The sequence below is a fragment of the Embiotoca jacksoni genome, unplaced genomic scaffold (genome assembly GCF_022577435.1).
Source record: "Embiotoca jacksoni isolate LCO1_2020_lvr unplaced genomic scaffold, fEmbJac1.0.p SCAF_32, whole genome shotgun sequence".
Lineage (NCBI taxonomy): Eukaryota > Metazoa > Chordata > Actinopteri > Embiotocidae > Embiotoca > Embiotoca jacksoni.
Window position 1 is genome coordinate 4,503,561 of NW_027185384.1, and position 19,392 is coordinate 4,522,952.

The following is a 19,392-nucleotide window of genomic DNA, read 5'->3' on the forward strand; positions in this document are numbered from 1 at the left end:
TTATGTAGCTGATTTCAGAGTGGCAGCATGTAGACTGGCCTTTGCTGTAGACACTATAAAGCATTATGTGCATAGCAACAAGTGTCTATAGAAGTTTGACAGCTATGCTATTAAGCATCATGAAATGTTTTTGTGCACAGTCAGGGAACTGACAGTATATATACACACACACACACACACACACACACACACACGCACGCACACACTTTCGCTCGCTATCCCCTGGCAACATACCGCATGAGGGTGTCATAAAAACACGTCCTGCTTGGCACCAGAAACAAAAGACAGGGAAAGAAAGCAAGTAGTAATAAAAAAGGAATCAAAGAGAGGAATCATTTATGTCCATACCAAAATAGCCTTTTTGTTAATTATGTTACCAAGCTCGGAAATTATTTTTAATGAGGGCCCGGAAATAACAACGAAAGCGAATAATTCTTGCCTCAGTTCGAGAGCACATGAAATCAGAAAGAAATTACAGAGTGACCAAAGGAAAACCAGGTTAAGATAAAAGACACTGTCTAGCCTGCACTCACCTTTTAGGAGGAAAGCACCATGCAGATCTTGGCAGCAGGATGGGGGTGAGTGGCTGCCCTGTGTGTCCGTCCACAGTGCTTATCGACGGGCTTGGGAATCGACTGACGCCCTGGGTGGCCACCCCAACCATGCCAGTGTTGTTGGCATTGTTAATGTTGGCGTTGGAGCCTGATGAGGAGTAAGAGGAAGGGGTGAAAGTGGTCGAGTCCATGAGCTTCTCATGAGACGGGCTCTCGCCTTCACAAGGTGAGCCTTTCTGGCTGATATGCAAGGGACGCTGGGTAGTGAAGGACTGAGGGAAGGACCCGCGGCCATCGCTCTGGTTGTAATAGTTGACGTGGTTGCCAAACAGCCCACCCGTACGCTGTAGAGAGAGAGAGAGGGGAGGAGAGAGCGTGAAAGATGTAGGGACAGAAAATGGTGAAAAGAGGAGAAAATGAATGAAGAGACGTGAAGATGAGAATAGTGGAAAGAAGAAAGGGAGTTAAAATACTGTTGAAATTAAAATATCTTTCTGCACACAACGAGTCAAGAGGGATCATTACTACTTCACATTCACCGCAAGCAGCAATAAAACTTTTCTCAGCCATGATGGAAATGCAAAGTTAAGGCCCTTTGTCACCAACCAACAAGAGCTATTATCTGCGATGCATCCCAAAAAAGACATCAGAAAATTTTTAACAGACAAAATCCTTGATATGGAAGCAGGAAAATAAGATTGAATGAACCAGGCACTTAATGTTTGAATAAAATGTCAATATTGCTTGATATTAACAATATATCAGAAGAGTGATCTCATTTTATTTCTGGACATTTGGAAGCACTTATTTCAGTTTATCTGTATTTATATACAATAAGTAAATGTAAAAAAAATTCTGCAGCAAATGAAACAGAGCACGTGAATGTTGCGATGGTGGTGAAAATGGATGGCTGATAAGTGGCATAACTCACCCTCAGCAAAGGAGCAGGAGAAGCTTTGTGTGTGTATGTATGTATGTGTGTGTGTGTGTGTGTTAGACAGGCTTATAGTTACAGTGCTCAATTATTTGATTATGTGTTTGATTTTATGCATTGATCTGGTAAAATAATAGGTTCTACAACTCGTGGTCACTGGAAGTTCATTCAAAATCAAGATGAACAATTTTAAAACTGCAGTTCAGTATTTGTAGCCAAGCTATGCGGGGGAAAATGAGGCTTTTCAAATTTCTTTTTGACTCTGAGCACATGCAAGCGTGTACGTGTATGTGCATGGAGCGGTAATACGGCTTCAAGCTGACGCTGATCATCACTCTCTCTTTCTCTCGCTCTCTGGAGAGTGAGTGAAGGTGTGTGTATCCAACCTTTACCCTGAAGATATCATCCTCAGATGCCGCTGACACGGGCTCCTTCAGGCCTTTATCCAGCTCCTCCTCCACCGTCAGATCTCCAGAGATGGCCCTCCTAATCTCTGGACCGATGTCATGCAATGTCCGCAGGCCCGCCTACACACAGACCAAACACCACCAAGTGCTGTTTACTTCACACAGTGACACAGTGGTTGTCTGCTTTTTATAGTTCATTTATGAAATGCAGACTATAGCCCCGCTCAAGCTTCATGCATCCTGTCAACATTCCCGGTCACAGTGTAAATAAAACTTCTGTGTGTACCTGCAGAGAGAGGGCAGTTTTGGGGGGCACCTTGGCCACCAACCCTTGTTCTTTCCTCTTCTTAAACTTGCGGAAATATTCCTGGATGAGGAAGGTAGCGTAAAACTTCCCGACTGTCACCTCATCATCTGAAAGAAATTTTAAAACATCAGAATAAAATGACGCCTTACAGTATTTTCAGAGAAGATGCTGCAAGTGATGCTGCCCAGGTTTGCTCATAGTAATAAAAGAAAATCACTGTCTGTAGAGTAATGACTTTGGACAGTGTTTACCTTTTCTATATGTGTGCATGTGAAGCAGTGTTGCAGGGTATACATACCACCAGCAGGGGGCACTACTTGATCCAAGAGCTTCATGCTGGTTCTCTTCCATATCTTCTTCACGATTGCCCTCAGTTCCTCATTGGCTTGCTCCAGGTTGCCTACACACACAACACAACACAACACAACACAACAGTTTTCATACTGTACACTGTAGACATTACACTACAACAACCCAGTCAGTGTGGAGAGCCTTGATGCAGCCTCTGGATTTGTATCTGTGAGACAATATATTGTACATTTAACACTGAATCTAAGGATTACAATGACTCTTTGTGCCCGGAGGGTTACATTGTGTTGTTGGGGGTTTAATCAACACATCATCATGTTAAAAGAATATTTGGTTTCACGTTGCAGCCATGTAAGTACAGGTAAGAGACGGACAATGAAAATCCTCAATTGACTCATATGTTTCAGGAGAAAAAGCAACAGAATCAGGAGAATACTGGCAACAACGAAAGGCCTATTATTAGAGAAGCTTGTGAAGAGAAGGTCACCATTTTGATCCCAGTAGAATAAATTTAGGTGGGAAAATTGCTTCCTCCTCATTATCACTACCAGAACCCCAATTCCATCCCTTAATTCCCCAAGTAAATAAAGGGGGAAAAAAAAGTTGACAGCCACATTATGCGCTATATTCAGTCTGTATGTGATGATTGTGTACGTGTGTGACTTGTGCCTCTACAGCTGTTTTCGGGTGTTGGTCCATGTGTGTGTGCGTTACCGTCCGTCTTGATCCTGAGTGCGGTTCTGACCAGAGCAAACAGCGTGGCGTTGAACATCACTGTTCCATCGCTGTTCAGAGGCATGTTCATCGACACCAGACGCTACATGAGACAGAACACACACAGCACACATACACACATTCACAGAGGCACACAATCACAGATTTCTAGATGAATAAAATGATCAATTCAAAACCAGGTACATTTCCTTCAGAGCTGGCAACAGATACTGGCAGCTTGCAGTTTGTTGAAAACAAGCAGACAGTAGTTTGACTTGATGGGCTGTAATTTCCCTTTAGAGAGGTTTTACAGATACTTTTCTACATGTACGTTTTGTTATCAGTGAGCCATTTGAGTCGTTGTGGTAGGTGTTATGAGTTGTCCATATGTCATCACATTAATACAAAACATGATGAATTTTTGTAAATCAATCATTCGTGGTAAACAGACAGTTTTAATTCAGCCCAGAAACAATGAATAACATTATGAACACTTGAATTTAAAAGCCTCTTGAAATATTCTCTCCATTTTCTGCAGCTCTGCAACCTTCAAACCGTGTTTAGGAATTTGTGGGACTGTGTGTGTGTGTGTGTGTGTGTGTGTGTGTGTGTTCACCTTGCAAGCCACCCTGTGCGGACAGAGCTTTCCGAAGCCGAGAGGAGGCTGGATTCTCCGGAGCAGAGTCACCACATCGAGGTGTTTTATCCTCCCCCTGAAAACAGCACAGATGTCACATTAGAGAGACTGCACACAACCTCTGCCGATGACAGCGCCATTATTTTGATGGCGTCAGACTTACTTAGCTTCTGGGTCATATTCAGCCCAGATCCTCTTGAATTCGTCAAGGTGATGCGGCCCCAGGATTGACCAGTCACGCGTCAGGTAGTCAAAGTTGTCCATGATTACGGCCACAAACAGGTTGATGATCTGGGGAAAATCAGGAATCAGTCAGTCACTGCAGTATCAAACTGAAATTGCTTATAGATCATCTGTTTATAACCTGTAACATTATGCAGTGAATTACTCAATAATAACTAAAATTACATTTTTAAAATTCCTTTCAAGGGAACAGTTTGACACTTTGTTTTCTTGTTGTGAGCGTGAATACTTTCCCTAACGTTAACCATTATTTGTGATTACCATAATCATATTGAAGACTCTCTATTAAAACAGTAAAATTCAAAACTTAGATCGTTCTTATGTCTCTGTACTCACCAGGAAGGCACAGAGCATGTAGAAGCTGACAAAGTAAATGATGGCAAACTGGCTGCCACAGTCCTCGTTGGTGGAGCTGTTTTCATTGGTCGATCCTTTCTCACATGGCCGATTGGGTGAGCACGCCAGCATGATCTCCTGCCACGCCTCACCTGTTGCACATCTGATAGATATACGCATGCGCGCGCACACACACACACACACACGCACAAAGACCACCGCACAACATAGACACAGATGCATGCAAAGATAACATGCATATACAGATACACAACAGAAGCGACGCACATACAAATGTATACAAAAGCCCGGATGTGTGCATGTATGCATACAGGCATACAAGCATGTTGTGTCACACACACACACACACACACACACACACACACACACACACACACACACACACACACACACACACACACACACACACACACACACACACACATAATTACAAAGACAAAAAGAGGGAGACACGTACACACATAAACACATATGTTAGTGTGTAATATTGTGAGCAGTATAAAAAAAACAATTATACAAAAGTTATTAATATGCTGGTACACTGAATTTATAAGGCAACCATAAATACATATTTTTTTTGGTTTTGATATCATTGAACTTTGTCCAAATTCTATCGTTCTTCCATTCTGAATACTTCACTGCAAATAAGCTTTTTAACTCTGCTTTTGTTATTTTGCCAGGTGAGCATTTTTGGTTGGATTTGCAATTTTTTTTCTATTAATTTTTGAGTGTTTGCTGGATTAATATTATATGACAAACATCTAAACAACTATAACTAAGGGAATGATAGTTGACTTCCTCACTTAAGAATAGTAAATATGAAGTATCCAAGTATGCTGTCTCTCTGAATGGAAGCCCAGCACTATGATATATTCCATTTAGGGGCCTGTCCAGAATATGAACGGATAGAAAAGATACTTGCTTCCAAATACAAAAAAGTTGGCAGCCATCTGATTTTAAAAAGTGATCCTATCCTTTCAGTTTCTGTGGCTTTTGTCCCCTGTATGGAACCTTACCATCATCACAATCAAACAGGACAGAGAGGTTTCTGGGTGTAGGTCCAGGTAGTAAAATGCTTTATCAGTGGACTCCTCTGACACCTGTGAAGATGCTGTGCCCCTCAGTGGATTCGAATATTTTGTGGTAAATCAACATCGAGCCATTAAATTATGGCGATCAGCGGTACGGTGGCAGTAGCATGATCTCACAGTAAAAACTGAGCTCTTGTGCAGAAGTAGACTCACTGCGTCAGAAACATTTACAGCTTGACATTTAAAGAAATCCTGGCCTTTAATTAGCCCACTGCTGTCATACACTGTCAGTGATTATCTAAAATATACATGTATTTTGATTGTAAATATAACATAGGAGATCAAAAAGAAGAAAAGTTATTGATGTTTACGTGGAGTAACAAAAGTTAATTATGGAAAAGGGAGAAGAGCATGATACCACTGATAAAACAAAGGATGTTTATTTTGAATCTATGAACAAAGTGTAGATTAGAAGAAATGGGACAAGGAAAATGATGGGGATGCTGAGAAGTGTAGTAATCTTCCTCACCTGAAGAGCAGCAGCACTGCCTGAGGGAATGTTTGGAAATTGTTGTTCCTGTTGATCTGCGTGTGGTCCCGCAGCGCTATCTTACCAAACATCTGTACGGGAGGGGAGGAGGTAGTCACAGCACATGATGTCAGCATTGACAAGAGGAAGTCGATCAGAAATAAAGGTCAGCCGTCCCCGGCAAATCAAATCAAAGTGTCTCCCACTCATCATCAGTGAAACAAACTGTACAACAGCTTGAAGAGGAAACAGCAGGAGAGACAGAGAGAGGCAGCACAGGCACAAACAATAACGAGATAGAAGAGGGGGAAGAAAAGTGGAGGAGAGACTGAAGACGTGACCGAACGTGAACTCGGCATGACAAGACTCCAGGAGGACAGACACAGGACGAAGGCTTGCTACAGGAGAGAAGGAGAGAGAAGACAACACGACATGGGGAGGGAGACAAGGGGACAAAACGACAGCTTACCTGCATGCCGATGACAGCGTATATGAAGAACAGCATCACTATAAGCAGAGCTACGTAGGGCAGAGCCTGAAGAGAGGAGAGACACATCAGTGACAAGTCGTCTGCACTATTATCCTGCACCCACGGCTGGAGTCCATTCACTTTCATTCAAATCTCACTCATCCAATGAATCCACAAATGATGTAGGAAGTTGTTTTTAAAAGGGTTGATAAACCTCACGCATGTATTATTTTTCCATTGTAGCAGCAGCTAATTTAATTCATTCGTACTTTATGAAGTGAAAGTGAATGGATCTACAGTCAAGTGTGGCACAACACCAAAAACAATCCCAGACAAATCATCTGACTTCGGAGCAAAAGCCCTCAGTAAAATACAAACTGCTCCCTGGATTTAGCCAGGAGACCAGTTCCAACATATTATACATTAACCAAACAGGTATTTCTTCTGTATTTATACACCTGGTCAACTGTGTAGAACTGAGCTTCTGGCTAATATCACCCCTGTGTCTGGAGAGTAGGGCCAAGTCATGATGAATAAATGAAAAATGTGATAATGTGTTTATTACACTGATAAATAAGTAAACAGGACCGTCTAACCTCAAAATAATAAATATAAGAATACGTTTATGATTACTGATGATTTTAATACTTGACACAAGTCAGTTTTTTTGCAGTCCTACCGATGTTTTGAATTTCAACATGAAGTGGCCCATCTCAGCTAACACAAGAGAGAGATCAGATTTTTTTTTTTTTTATCAATTTCCCCAAAACTCTCTATCAAATGATTTCATTTTTTGGTGAAGTGCTTCGTTGAACTTATCTACCGCTTAACTCGCCTACAGGGAATGGTGAGCTCTCAGGGATTAGTAGTAGGGTGTTGGGTGTTTGAGAGTAAAAAGGATAGAAGGAGAAGTGATGAGAAGGAAAAGAAAGGGTAGAGGAGGACAGAAGAGAAGATTTCTGGATAAGCTGTTGGAGTTTGTCCCTGTTTTCGAACCTCAAGTCCCGACTTCCCTCCCTGCCTCTGCAGCGAGACTCCTAAACCTTGTCTCCATTACCTCACATCATCCCTCTTTCTTCCCTTTCTTCCTCGTCTCCCTAATTTCTGCACAAGTAAGAGGTGGTTCAGAAGGAGGAATGAGGCAAGGAAAGGAAAGGTGGCTTGTGAGAGTCTATCAGGCTGGATTTACACAAGAACAAGGATATTTTAGCCCCATGTGTCTCAGATCGGAAATTACAACACAATTTTCATTCCTTAAACATTACAATGTAAAATAATCAACTTGTTCTAAATATAACATTTTAACACCTACAACTGGCAAATAAACTTTAAAACCACTATCACAAGTCTGGATCGTAAAATCTGTTAACAACAAAGGGAATCCTATTTAAATAAAACGATTGTCTCCAAAAGAAGGGCAATCTGGGATCACATTAGGGTTAAAGCTCCACTTTCCCTCTGCCACTTCCGACCTGTGTAAACCCAACCCCCCTACTCTAGCATGTTGTGTCCGGTTCTCCCCTCACTTGGAAGGATTTGATGAAGGTCCACAGCAGGGTCCGAATCCCTTCCCCGCGAGACAGCAGCTTCACCAGCCTCATCACGCGGAACAGCCGGAAGAAGGTGATGGAGATCCTGGCGTTCTCTTCAGAGTTCTGCAGTCCCTTTTGGTGGGGTTTGGTGTTTTTTTATGTTTTTAGAAAAAACACAGGACGCATGGGAACACATGCAGATAGGTAAGGGAGGGAATACACACGCACACACGCGCACACCGCACACACGCGCACACACACACACACACACACACACACACACACACACACACACACACACACACACACACACACACACACACACACACACACACACACACACACACAGGTATAGATGATCACAGACATACACACATACATAAACAAACACAGACATGTGCAGAAATGCAGACATACAAGTAACATTTGTATGCATATTCCCACCCACGCATAGATATGGATGTAAATATACATAACATGCACCCACACACCCACCCACACACACACACACACACACACACACACACACACACACACACACACCGACCCACCCACCCACCCACACACAACACACACACACACACACACACACACACACACACACACACACACACACACACACACACACACACACACACACACACTGAGTTAATAAATGGAAATCTGCGTCCTACTAAATCCCATCAAAATCAACTGACACTAGAGATTTGGGAGAGAATCGGGCAGTCATGCTTGTTTTTGTGACTTCATGGAAAAATCACTTGGCAACAAAGAGATCAACAAATCATCTGCCGGTTTCCTAAATCCACCTGCTTCAGCCTCTGTTCCTCTTTTTAAACTGGATCCATCCAACCGTGCAATCAGACATCTCAGAGTTACTTTACAGTTGTTACATGAACCATCTTTAAAGGCAGCTAAATGATTTGCCTTTACTGGTATTATGGGTTCTTAGAAAACCCTCTGTTCTTCCTTAAATCTCATCTGATTGCTGTCATTATCATGGCAAACAAAACACCCTTGGTTTTTGGGTCTGTCCTAATACAGGTTAATCCAGCCTTGCACTGACATTTGACAAAAAAAAAAAGCATTAAAATACTTTTGGGACCCCTGAAGTAACTCATCAAAACTGAGCTGAAGGATTTTGTCACTGCACATCCCAGAGAGTCTTCCACTGATGGAGGTAAGCACTTCCATAAATCACAGATACAATAGAAAAATCCCAGCCTGCAGGTTGATTCCTGTTCCAGTAAATCATGCATGCAGGCTAATTGTTTGTCTGTAACAGAGAAACTGGCCACCTGGAGGAACAATCCAAAGATGGCAAGACATTACTGCAACATGCAGCCACTGCCATGTAAAAAAAATAAAATAAAAAAAAATCTCTCTTTATCTGTACCGTCTGTTTGCTATCATCTTCAGGAAACTGTTTATCATTCCAGCAATCTTTTTGCAAAGAGTCTGCAATATTTTGCCTCTCAAGGCATTTAAGTAATACATTATTTGGTGTGCTTTGGACTTTTTTCTTTTTATTCCAAATCCCAGCAAAGTTCTTAAGTGCAAGGTCAAGAGACACTGCTTTCTATTGTGCCAGTAGTCATCCACAGGAAATAACTCCGCAATGAAATATTGAGGGCATCTCACCGAGTGCTTTTCTAATACAGATTTATTTATTTATGCTGCTCTGGCTTGTTCTCTGGGACAAAAAGGCAGAAAAACAAAGGCAACATCAGGGTTTGTGTACCACATGATGCAATTAATACAGTAGCTAAGGACCCAGCTAAGGATATCACTCTCAATTTACACCACGGACAGCACATAAATGAGGTGAGGATATCATTTCATAGAAGTAGCCATAACAACACTAACAATTATACAAGAACAACAAGAAAATGTTTAATAATCAACATCTAACTACACATTTCCACACAAATATGCACAAAATGATCTTGACCACAAAACAATTGCCATTTCAACCACAACAATGTAACCGGAATAGAGCCATACTACATCTGTCTTCACTATAACAAATAAATGTGACATCAAAAAACCCCACAACATCAGCATCTCTGACCTCTGAGTCTGTTTTGCCATTTGTGTTTTTCCAAGAAGTCATCAATTCTTTATGTTAATCCCAAAGAGAACACAGTGTGCTCCTGCAGAGAACGCGCCATTCTCCACACATCTGACTGCAATTTGGGATAACAAATGTCAAATTTATTGCTACTTTTCAACATAATCTGGTAATAATGATCTGGTTTGTAAAATGTTACATAATATTTATTCTTCTATAAATCTGTGATAACAGGAAAAAAAAAAAGGTTTCTAAAAGTAGCAATTTTTCTGATGTAGTGTTGCCAAGTAACTCAAGACACAAGTTGTCCCAAACTCCACTGACAGATATGCAAAAAAATGACACATCCTTCTGAGGAGTGAAAGTCACAAATCTGTACTGCATGTAATACCACAACCGCACCACAGTGGGTACCATTGAGAGAGAGGAAGGAGCGAACGGAGAGGTACAGTGACAGTAAGTGTAACTGAGAGAGAGAGAGAAAGAGCATAAAAGAGCAAGAGAAGGAGACTGAAGACGAAGAATAGTTTGAATTATTCAGATACAAAACACTGGACTGATTCATAAACAGAAAGACACAGATAGACAGATAGACAGATAGATAGATAGACAGATAGATAGATAGATAGATAGATAGATAGATAGATAGATAGATAGATAGATAGATAGATAGATAGATAGATAGATAGATAGATAGATAGATAGATAGATAGATAGATAGATAGATAGACAGACAGACAGACAGACAGACAGACAGTTCGATAGATAGATAGACAGAAAGACAGTTCCATAGATAGATGGATAGATAGATAGATAGATAGATAGATAGATAGATAGATAGATAGATAGATAGATAGATAGATAGATAGATAGATAGATAGATAGATAGATAGATAGATAGATAGATAGATAGATAGATAGATAGATAGATCGACAGACAGAGTGATAGCGTGACCATGATGGCTTGTACCGATGACGAAGCACAAAAGATACCACACCCATAAGGGAAAGGGCCGCAACTTGCAAGCCATGGGGGAGGTGGGGATAGCGGGTGCCATGGCAACAACAATAGCCACTCAAAGTAAGTTAAAAGACTCCAGTTATACTAGGCCTGCACAATACAGTGCCCTTCACCATTCATACACATATATATATATATACTGTATACAAACATGTAAAAGTATGAACAACAGCAACACAAAATATAGCTCTGGACATGCTGCAGAAGATATCAGCAGGAGCGACAAAGGGGAGAGGACGAGGTGAACAAGAAGCCAAAAGTTTTGGATCATACCGTGGATGGCATAGCAGGAGGAGGGATGGAAGGATGGAGGGATGGAGGGATGGTGGAGGAGGTAGGGAGGCGGACAAGGTTACCGTCGGCGCGTACCATTGGCCTTACCACAGGGGGGTGAGAGGAAGAAGAGGAGGAGGACGAAGAGGAGGACGAAGAGGAGGAGGACGAGGACGAGGAGGAGTCAGCTGGCTTTAAGGAAAGGCAACAAAGATCAGCACCAGAGTAGCGCCTCGGTGTGTGTGTGCTTTATGTGACTGTGCATGTACAATATATGAGTGTTTTATATGTGTTTGTGCTTTTGGTGGAAAGTAGTGGAAAATAGTGGAAATCTTGGCACCAGCTCAGACAAACAAAGCACCAGTATAGTGAGAGTTCATTTTCTGATCAACTCTCACATGGTGGTGACAAAACGTCATTTTATCTGAGCTAAAAGGGAGATTTCTGTATGATATTACTGCATATGGAGACTGGCTTCATCCTCTGTGAGGGCCACATCAAGCTACATCACTTCTTATCAAAGTAGTAGAGGACTGAAATGCATAGGAAATGTAGGATTTCTGTCCAGTGCCTTCAGGGCCAAAACACAGATGATGGAGAGACAGCTTTCGCCATCATCACTTATATGTAGGGCTGATGTCACATGAGCCCATGAATCTGTGTGTATGATGGGGCGGTGGGGGGCGCCTCGGTAGCTATCTGTTTTTCTTTCTGCCAGCTGCAGCTACAGTAGAAACAGTGGTTAACTCAGGCCACGTTTACCAAATGCATCATATATTATTCAGGTCACATGGAGTTTGACTGTTGTCAGGTCAAAATAACCTGACAACAGTCAAACTCCATGTGAAATTAAATGACTTGAACCTTGACGTGAGGTTAATTTACTTTCAGGTCAAAGAAGCCTTACAATTTCACATTAAAAGAGGACACTAAGATAAGCTATAGGTCTGGGTTTACTGGTGAAAAAGATGATGCTTTTGGAAATTGGAGCCCACTTGTGTTTACATAAGAAGCACACAAACCATATACTGTAGGGAGACACCCACTGGTTATCCCTGGCATTGCAACACTTTAGACTGCTGAGAGTGATAGATTAACTTGAAGTTCAATCTATGACTCAGGAGCTGTTCACTCTACATTGGGATTGGCCCTGTTAGAACATCTCACTGCAAAATAAATGCATCATTGCTCCCTATCTTCTCAAGGAATAGAGAAGGACCCACGCCAGTAAGATTAAGGGAGACAGAAAGCATTAAAGAAGAAGAATTTAGGAAGCAAAATAGGAAAGAAAGGGGATATTTAAGAATTAAGAACATGAGTGGAGGAAGGAAAGCAAAAGAGGAAAGAAATGAATTTCAGAGAGCAAGAATACACAAAATAAAAAAAGTAAAGAAGGAAGGAAGGAAGGAATGAGGCATTTAATGAGATTCTAACAGGGCCATACACACAGCTGTATGATCACACACAGTAATGTACACAGAGTAAGAGGTTTTATCAAGCCCTATTGATTAAAAATACACTTAAGTATTACAAGCGTTTACCCTGTTCCCTTTTTCTAAATAACCAGCAGCCAGACCACGAACAATGATAATAATCTGTTGATGTAACAATGCCGAAAAAAGACCAAAGAGAGAATATGGGTACGTGTGTGTTCGTGGGCGTATGTACTGATGACAAAAACTAAGGTGTATTATTTTGTTAAGGAAAGTTGGAAGTAAGGATAACTGTAGGAGGGGAGGAAAAAGTGATGGATAAAGGGGAAATGTGCAGGGAAGAAGGAAGGAAGGAAGGATGCAGAGAAGGAAGATTTCCTGATTCACATGAAGTGTGCACTGAGTAAAAAACTAAAAGGTAAGAGGATGTGTTTTTGTCTGAGTGTGATGAAAAGAGGGCCATGTGGTTTAATTTAAGCACAATGTAAATGTGGATGTGCTTCATTTTCAAATTGAAATCAAAGCAGTGACACAGAATCAAATTAAACTCATATAATTCCTCATTATCATTTATTATAAACTTGACTCTAAAGGGAACTTGTGGCCCTAGAGGTTTGGTACATGAAGTGCAATCTTAACCAAAATAAATTCAGTAGAAAAACAAATACACAGTAGTCCTTTCAGGCTGGACTACAGTGCAGATGTGAGTCACTCAGGTCACTGGATTTATGAGCGTATTTAAATGGAACTTGAGCAGTTTTCTCACATTGCACATAATTTTTTCGAGCAAAAAATTCATCAGTTCAGTCAGTTCAGTGGGTAACATGTGTGTCATGAGAACACACTTTTTGTTTCTCATTTTTGATCCATATATTGTAAGGTGTATGCCATAATGCTGCAAAAAGATGTGTTAAAACACACAAAAAAACTACAATGAAAAAGGATGTTTAAATATATAGCAGGTAATTGGTTGAGACTCATGTTACCCAGCTTGCATTTCAATTGAGCAAGCAGCACCGCAAACCCACGAGGAGAAAAGACAGAGAAGGAGAGAGATAAACATCCATAAAAGAAGAGTTAAGTGAACTGAAAAAGTTCAGAAAGAGAAGGAGAGAGATGAGGAGAAGAGAAGGCATTCCAAAGAGAGAGAAAGAAAAGGAGAAGTAGATGCAGCCCATACTGGCATCGTCTGCAAGACACCCCTCAGAGCAAACCAGCTACCAATCTGTTCACACTACTTCTACTCAAACCAAAACTGAAACGAAAAAGAAACTATACAAGGTTTAAGAAGCACCCGCAGGTTGCTCGGGAGACCCAGGATTGAGTTCTGTTTCAATGACCAAAAAATGACCACGAAAAATGCAGCTAATATAAGTCAACAGGCACCCAACAGCGCAGCGAAGTGAGTGCATTCAAATGGGATATTTTGGCCATTTAATATTTACTAAAGGCAAAGTGATAACATTTTAAAAGCTAGCCTGTTACTGCACTTCACTGTACACGGAGGAATTCAATAAAAGAGAAGTAGCTGTTGACAAACTGCTACTCGTAGTTTCTAATTCTGCTGCTCAGTATTTAAGTGCTTCTGTGACTGATGAAATGCGGTGGCAGGCTAAAATTTAAAATGCCTACGTGACAGGGTCCCAGTTCCAAAACAGTCAAGAGTTCTCACAGGATTGAAGTGCGGAGGGTTTCTTAAAAAAAAAGAAAAAAGAAAAGGTAGTTCGGGCATTTCATCACCCAAATGATCAAAAACGACCAGAGGGGCGGAAGAAAAAGAAAAAAAAAAAAACTTGGGGCATGCCTTTAGGTTAGAGGTGAGAGAGAAAAATAATGAAACATTCGGAAAGAACTGCAAACCAGTTAACCAAATCAATCAAAAGCAAACTTCAAACCAAAGAGTTAAGTGCAACATCAGTGACTTGTATAGATGACAAAGGTGTATATCTCTGGCCCGGTGAACATCAGTGTAAAGGTGGCTAATTGAACATTGGTAATTCCCTGCATAGAATGCAATATCTCCAATTACTATTTTTTCACACTGACAATCTTCATCAATTGTTCACTTTCCTGTCTCTCTGAACAATTATATGCCACTTGCATCAGACTCAGATAAATTATTTCCCTGCACAGCAACATGATGGTACCCTATGATCCCCCTTCACAGCAAATTATTGTAATACCTACATAGAAAAACTGAATAAAACATATAATCACCAAGTGTAGTTTAGAAATTACCCAGAGTTGTTTCCGAGCAGCCTCTCATAGGGACGAATGAATTCCCTTTCTAACGGCATGAAAATAAGTGCCATGCTCACACACCCCTGGGGTACACTAACCTTATTTGTATGGTCTGAGATGGAACACACTGCATTCAACCATGAGGGGACATAACAGGGTACCTGAGTGCATATTCTCATCTTGTCTCTTGTCCTCAAACCAGCTAACAATTGAGAGAGGATTTCAGGTAAATAATTTGCATGCATCCACATGTAGTTGACTGAATTTTGTCTAACATTGATGTGACATAGTCATAAAATACACTCATTTGCTTTCTTGGTGAGCATTAGATAAGCAAACTTAGACCTCTCCCTCTCTCTCTCTCTCTCTCTCTCTCTCTCTCTCTCTCTCTCTCTCTCTCTCTCTCTCTCTCTCTCTCTCTCTCGAGTTTATTGGTCAAACATGAAGCTGAAACCATCTGATGAATAGCTTAGCTTAACTTATCATGAAGACTGGACACAAAGGGAATAAGCTAGCCTTCCAAAGGTAAAACACTAACTGGGTTTTTCATGGATTTAACAAATGAGGTGAACCATGTTTAATAGTGTTTATTTCAGCACTGCTAGACTGGTAGTTGTGGTGGTTTCAGCTTTTTTTCAGCTAAGGCAACCATCTCTTGGTTACAGTTTTATGTTTAACAAATAGATATGAGAAAGCATCAATCTTCACTCTTCATCAGTTTTCTCTTCTAATGCTTGAAAAGATTGCAAATAAGCTCATTTAACCACATTCAACCAAACTATACTTCTAGAAGAAGCAATCTTGTTTTGCTTATTTTGACCGCTATAACTGAAATGACATGAGCAAAGAATAACCTATAATTGACACAAAAGTACTGGATTTAAAAGGTGATCCACAGAGAGATGAGATGTTGCATGGCTCATTTGCTTGTTAGAGTCCAAGCAAAGCATGGCATTTGTGTCTTTACGCTGACATACAGACAACACATCAAAGTTAAACTTATAGAGAACTGCTTTCATCTACTGAGCTGCGACTTTCCGCCCCGAGGACTTCTCATTGCAGATGCAAAGTTTTTCAGATGGACAGTGAGTCATCAAATGGATCTGAATGATATACTTGACTACAAAAAAAAAAAAGAAACTCATTTATTCAGCAAGAATGCTTTTGTGGCATCCATTACTTTGGCCAGTTTGATCATGGTAAGAAATAATTTTCTTCTGAGGCTATACGAAGAGGAAGTCAGCCAACCGAAATTGCAGTTTTCCATGGTTCTCAAACTATTCTCCTGCCAAAGAGCACTTTGAATATCACATGAGTAAAACATCAATTATCCCTAAAGTGTAAATACAATAGACACTCGACATTTGACTTGTGTTTGGGATATTCATTCTTATTCAGCCCCACAGCTGACCATACGGCTTCCACGTCGATAATAAATGAATTCATACATACATTTACATAAATTTCATGGGTCCTGAATAAATCCATTCATGGATCAAATTGTTCCCCATATCTGCACATTGCTATTGTTGGATAAAAGTTAAAAAAAATAAAAGAAATTGTTTCTCGAGTGTTTTTTGACCCTTGGGTCAAAACACCATTGTTCAAAAGACAGAGAATATGCACTTGTTCCCTTATGTGGATGTGTGGCTCTTTTCTACAAACACAGTACAGTAACAGGCCTGGATATATCACCTTTGTATCTGTCATGCTATACAGTGTCCATCATGCCGGGGGAATGGACAGTATCCCCTGTTGCACTGATGAAAGATCAAATAAAACCGATGTGTAACCAAACCAAGTGCTGAGGAAATGCAATAGGTTCTATTGACAAATGCAATAGTCTCTGATGCTGTTGATGCTCAGCAGACCGAGGCATAAATACCTATCTGAGGGCAGTTTCAAATATCTAAGTAGTAAATATCAAAGGAGAGTTTGGTTTGCAGCATTATTACACTGCTACATACAAGCTGAGTGACACGCTGCAGGCGTGAGAAAGGGAGAACATTGGGAAAGAAGTGGTTGGGGAAACCTCTGTTGTTATAGTCATTAATATTTGTATTAAAAACTGAAAGAGTAATGGTAACTGACCATGTCAAAAGTTATTCAGATGTAGGGGAAGGAAACCTAACTGTAAATATCAGGTTTTTTTTAGTTTTTTTTATACATATTAAATTACACACCCTTCAGAGGCCACTGTTCTCCAGTTTGATTGTGCCACATCTGGCTGTTTTATCTGCCAGACCTATTCAGCCATCTCTTAACTTCAAATATTGCACAGCTGAAGTTTCCTAATCATTTGAAAGCATGCGAGATGGGTATCAGCGCTCGGTCTGTTTGTGTGTGTGGGAATGGCAGAGCAGGCAGGCAGGAAGGGAGGGAGGAGTTGGACTACTTACGTTAACCTCAGTGATCGCTATGTCAACAATGCTACCCACAACTATCAAGGCATCAAATGTGTTCCATGCATCAACAAAATAATGCTGCGTAGGGGTGGAAAGAAAAAGAAAACAACAGAAAGAAAAGGACAGAACATAAGACATTTAAAAAAATGGAAAGAACGGAAATAAAAGGAGAGAGGAGAAAAATAAGATAAAAACATTACATACATGAGCATTGGCGTTTTTTAGTAGGAGGAGAGAGGGAAGGAATCGACAAAATTAAACGGCAAAAAAAGAAAAGAAGGGGCAGTCTGAAAGAGATGGACAGCAGAGGAAGAGCAGCAGCGATCGGTCATGCTTGTCCATGAGGAAATGTCAACAAGTACAACAGTAAAGAACAAATTGCAACAAAATCACGACTAAAAAAAAACCAAAACCTGTTGCTGCAGTTAAAAAAATGAAAAGCTGTGTAAGGCTGCTTGTGATTGGTCAGTGAGTTAGTTCAGTTAGTTAGGTGATCAAACCTGGGTACATGTCACAATGTGACAGAAAAAAAACCAAGAACCCAACAACATTTGAGATACTGAAAAGAAAAAGGGAGGAAGACGCAAGACAGAATCCCCTTGTGTTCAAAGCTAAACCCTGCCTTTGTTGCCTCTACTCTCTGTGAAACACAGGAAGAAGCTTGTTCTTGTACAGGAACCTTTGTGGCCTGGGATGTGTCCCCCTGAGTGGCAGAGGCCATCTTGGATTTAAGAATGAAGGGAGAGGAGGAGGAGGAAGAAGAGAAAGAGGAGGCAGACAAGGAAGATAGAGAGATGGAGAGAGACAACAGCACGACACAGAATAGCTACAAAGAAAAGGAGAGTAGAAGAATTTGAAAGATTCAGAGGTGAGAGGACACGAGACAGAGACAGAGACAGAGACAGAGACAGAGAAGGAGAGACAAGGAGAGTGAAAGGGGACATCATACTTACGTTGATTTCACTGAGAATGACGTCTATTATGCTGCCAATTACGATGAGGAAATCAAACACATTCCAGGGATCACTAAAGTACCCCTACACAGGATGAGGTGAGCAAGAGGAGGAGGAGGAGGGTAAGAAAGGTAGGTTAGAACGAAAACAACATCTGCTGCCACTTGGCATCCCAGATTAAGGTGGTATGAGGTCGTACAGTACACTGAGCAAACAAAAAAAAAAATCAGCTACACTAGATGAGCCAACACATGAAAGGAGAAGAAGTTTCCACTGTGTTATCTGCTCATCAAGTGCAGCTGAAGTTCCTGCTCTGTTAAGGATGGTATGTTAGATCGCTGTTATTTATGTCTTCCACCTGCATCTAGGGGCCATTCAGCAGAACTGTGGCAGTGATTATACTGATTATACTCTGTTTACTTAACTTATTGTGACCGATTCACTACTAGCACCGATACAAAGAAAGTATTTATCCAAAATGTTCACATTTCGTAAGGCCAGAATAATTAAGTCAGAAAACTAAAATGACATCTACACTCTAAATACAGAGAGCTACATCTTAGAAAGTTACGTTACTTCAGCTTGTTTTTGATTGTTTTCCAATTCCTCACCTTCATTTTTTTTTTTTATCACTGTGAACTTGGAAGGCTAAAGATGTTTGCACCAATGCAATACAGCAACACTGGAGCAATATTTTAGTTACTGTCTGCCTAAAGATGGTTTATTAGTTGGAGCAGGAAAATTAGAAAGCTGTTTAATGAGATGCTTAGTGAGACGACTACAATGATCCTACGCAATGATTGTACAACTTTCAACAAACACTGTAAGCTCTTAGGTATGTATGGCACAACAAATACCACTCAGTTGTTCTCACCATTTAGTAAATTGGCAGACAAAGAGTGAGACTGAGAGGAGATCAGTCTTACTGATCTATTTTAAGCATCTGTCATCAGCAGCTGAGGTATTATCATG

General features: G+C 40.7%; 1 protein-coding gene across 9 annotated transcripts in view; it reads right to left on the minus strand.

The window, feature by feature from the left end:
• Positions 1-19,392, minus strand: part of cacna1c (calcium channel, voltage-dependent, L type, alpha 1C subunit) — a 185,315-nt gene that overhangs the window by 14,863 nt on the left and 151,060 nt on the right. For 2 of the 9 annotated variants that reach the window (XM_069164984.1, XM_069164979.1), the window contains 14 exons: positions 18,421-18,504; positions 11,485-11,580; positions 8,018-8,155; positions 6,492-6,557; positions 6,023-6,114; positions 4,442-4,604; positions 4,026-4,153; positions 3,842-3,938; positions 3,226-3,328; positions 2,501-2,602; positions 2,182-2,309; positions 1,875-2,015; positions 534-898; positions 235-261 (listed from right to left, as the gene is read on the minus strand). In XM_069164984.1, the coding sequence (XP_069021085.1) occupies positions 235-261; positions 534-898; positions 1,875-2,015; positions 2,182-2,309; positions 2,501-2,602; positions 3,226-3,328; positions 3,842-3,938; positions 4,026-4,153; positions 4,442-4,604; positions 6,023-6,114; positions 6,492-6,557; positions 8,018-8,155; positions 11,485-11,580; positions 18,421-18,504 (1,730 nt within the window). Of the gene's footprint in view, positions 1-234; positions 262-533; positions 899-1,874; positions 2,016-2,181; positions 2,310-2,500; positions 2,603-3,225; positions 3,329-3,841; positions 3,939-4,025; positions 4,154-4,441; positions 4,605-6,022; positions 6,115-6,491; positions 6,558-8,017; positions 8,156-11,484; positions 11,581-17,461; positions 17,546-18,420; positions 18,505-19,392 lie in introns of all 9 variants that reach the window. The other 7 variants (XM_069164988.1, XM_069164987.1, XM_069164980.1 and 4 more) reach the window with 7 other exon arrangements.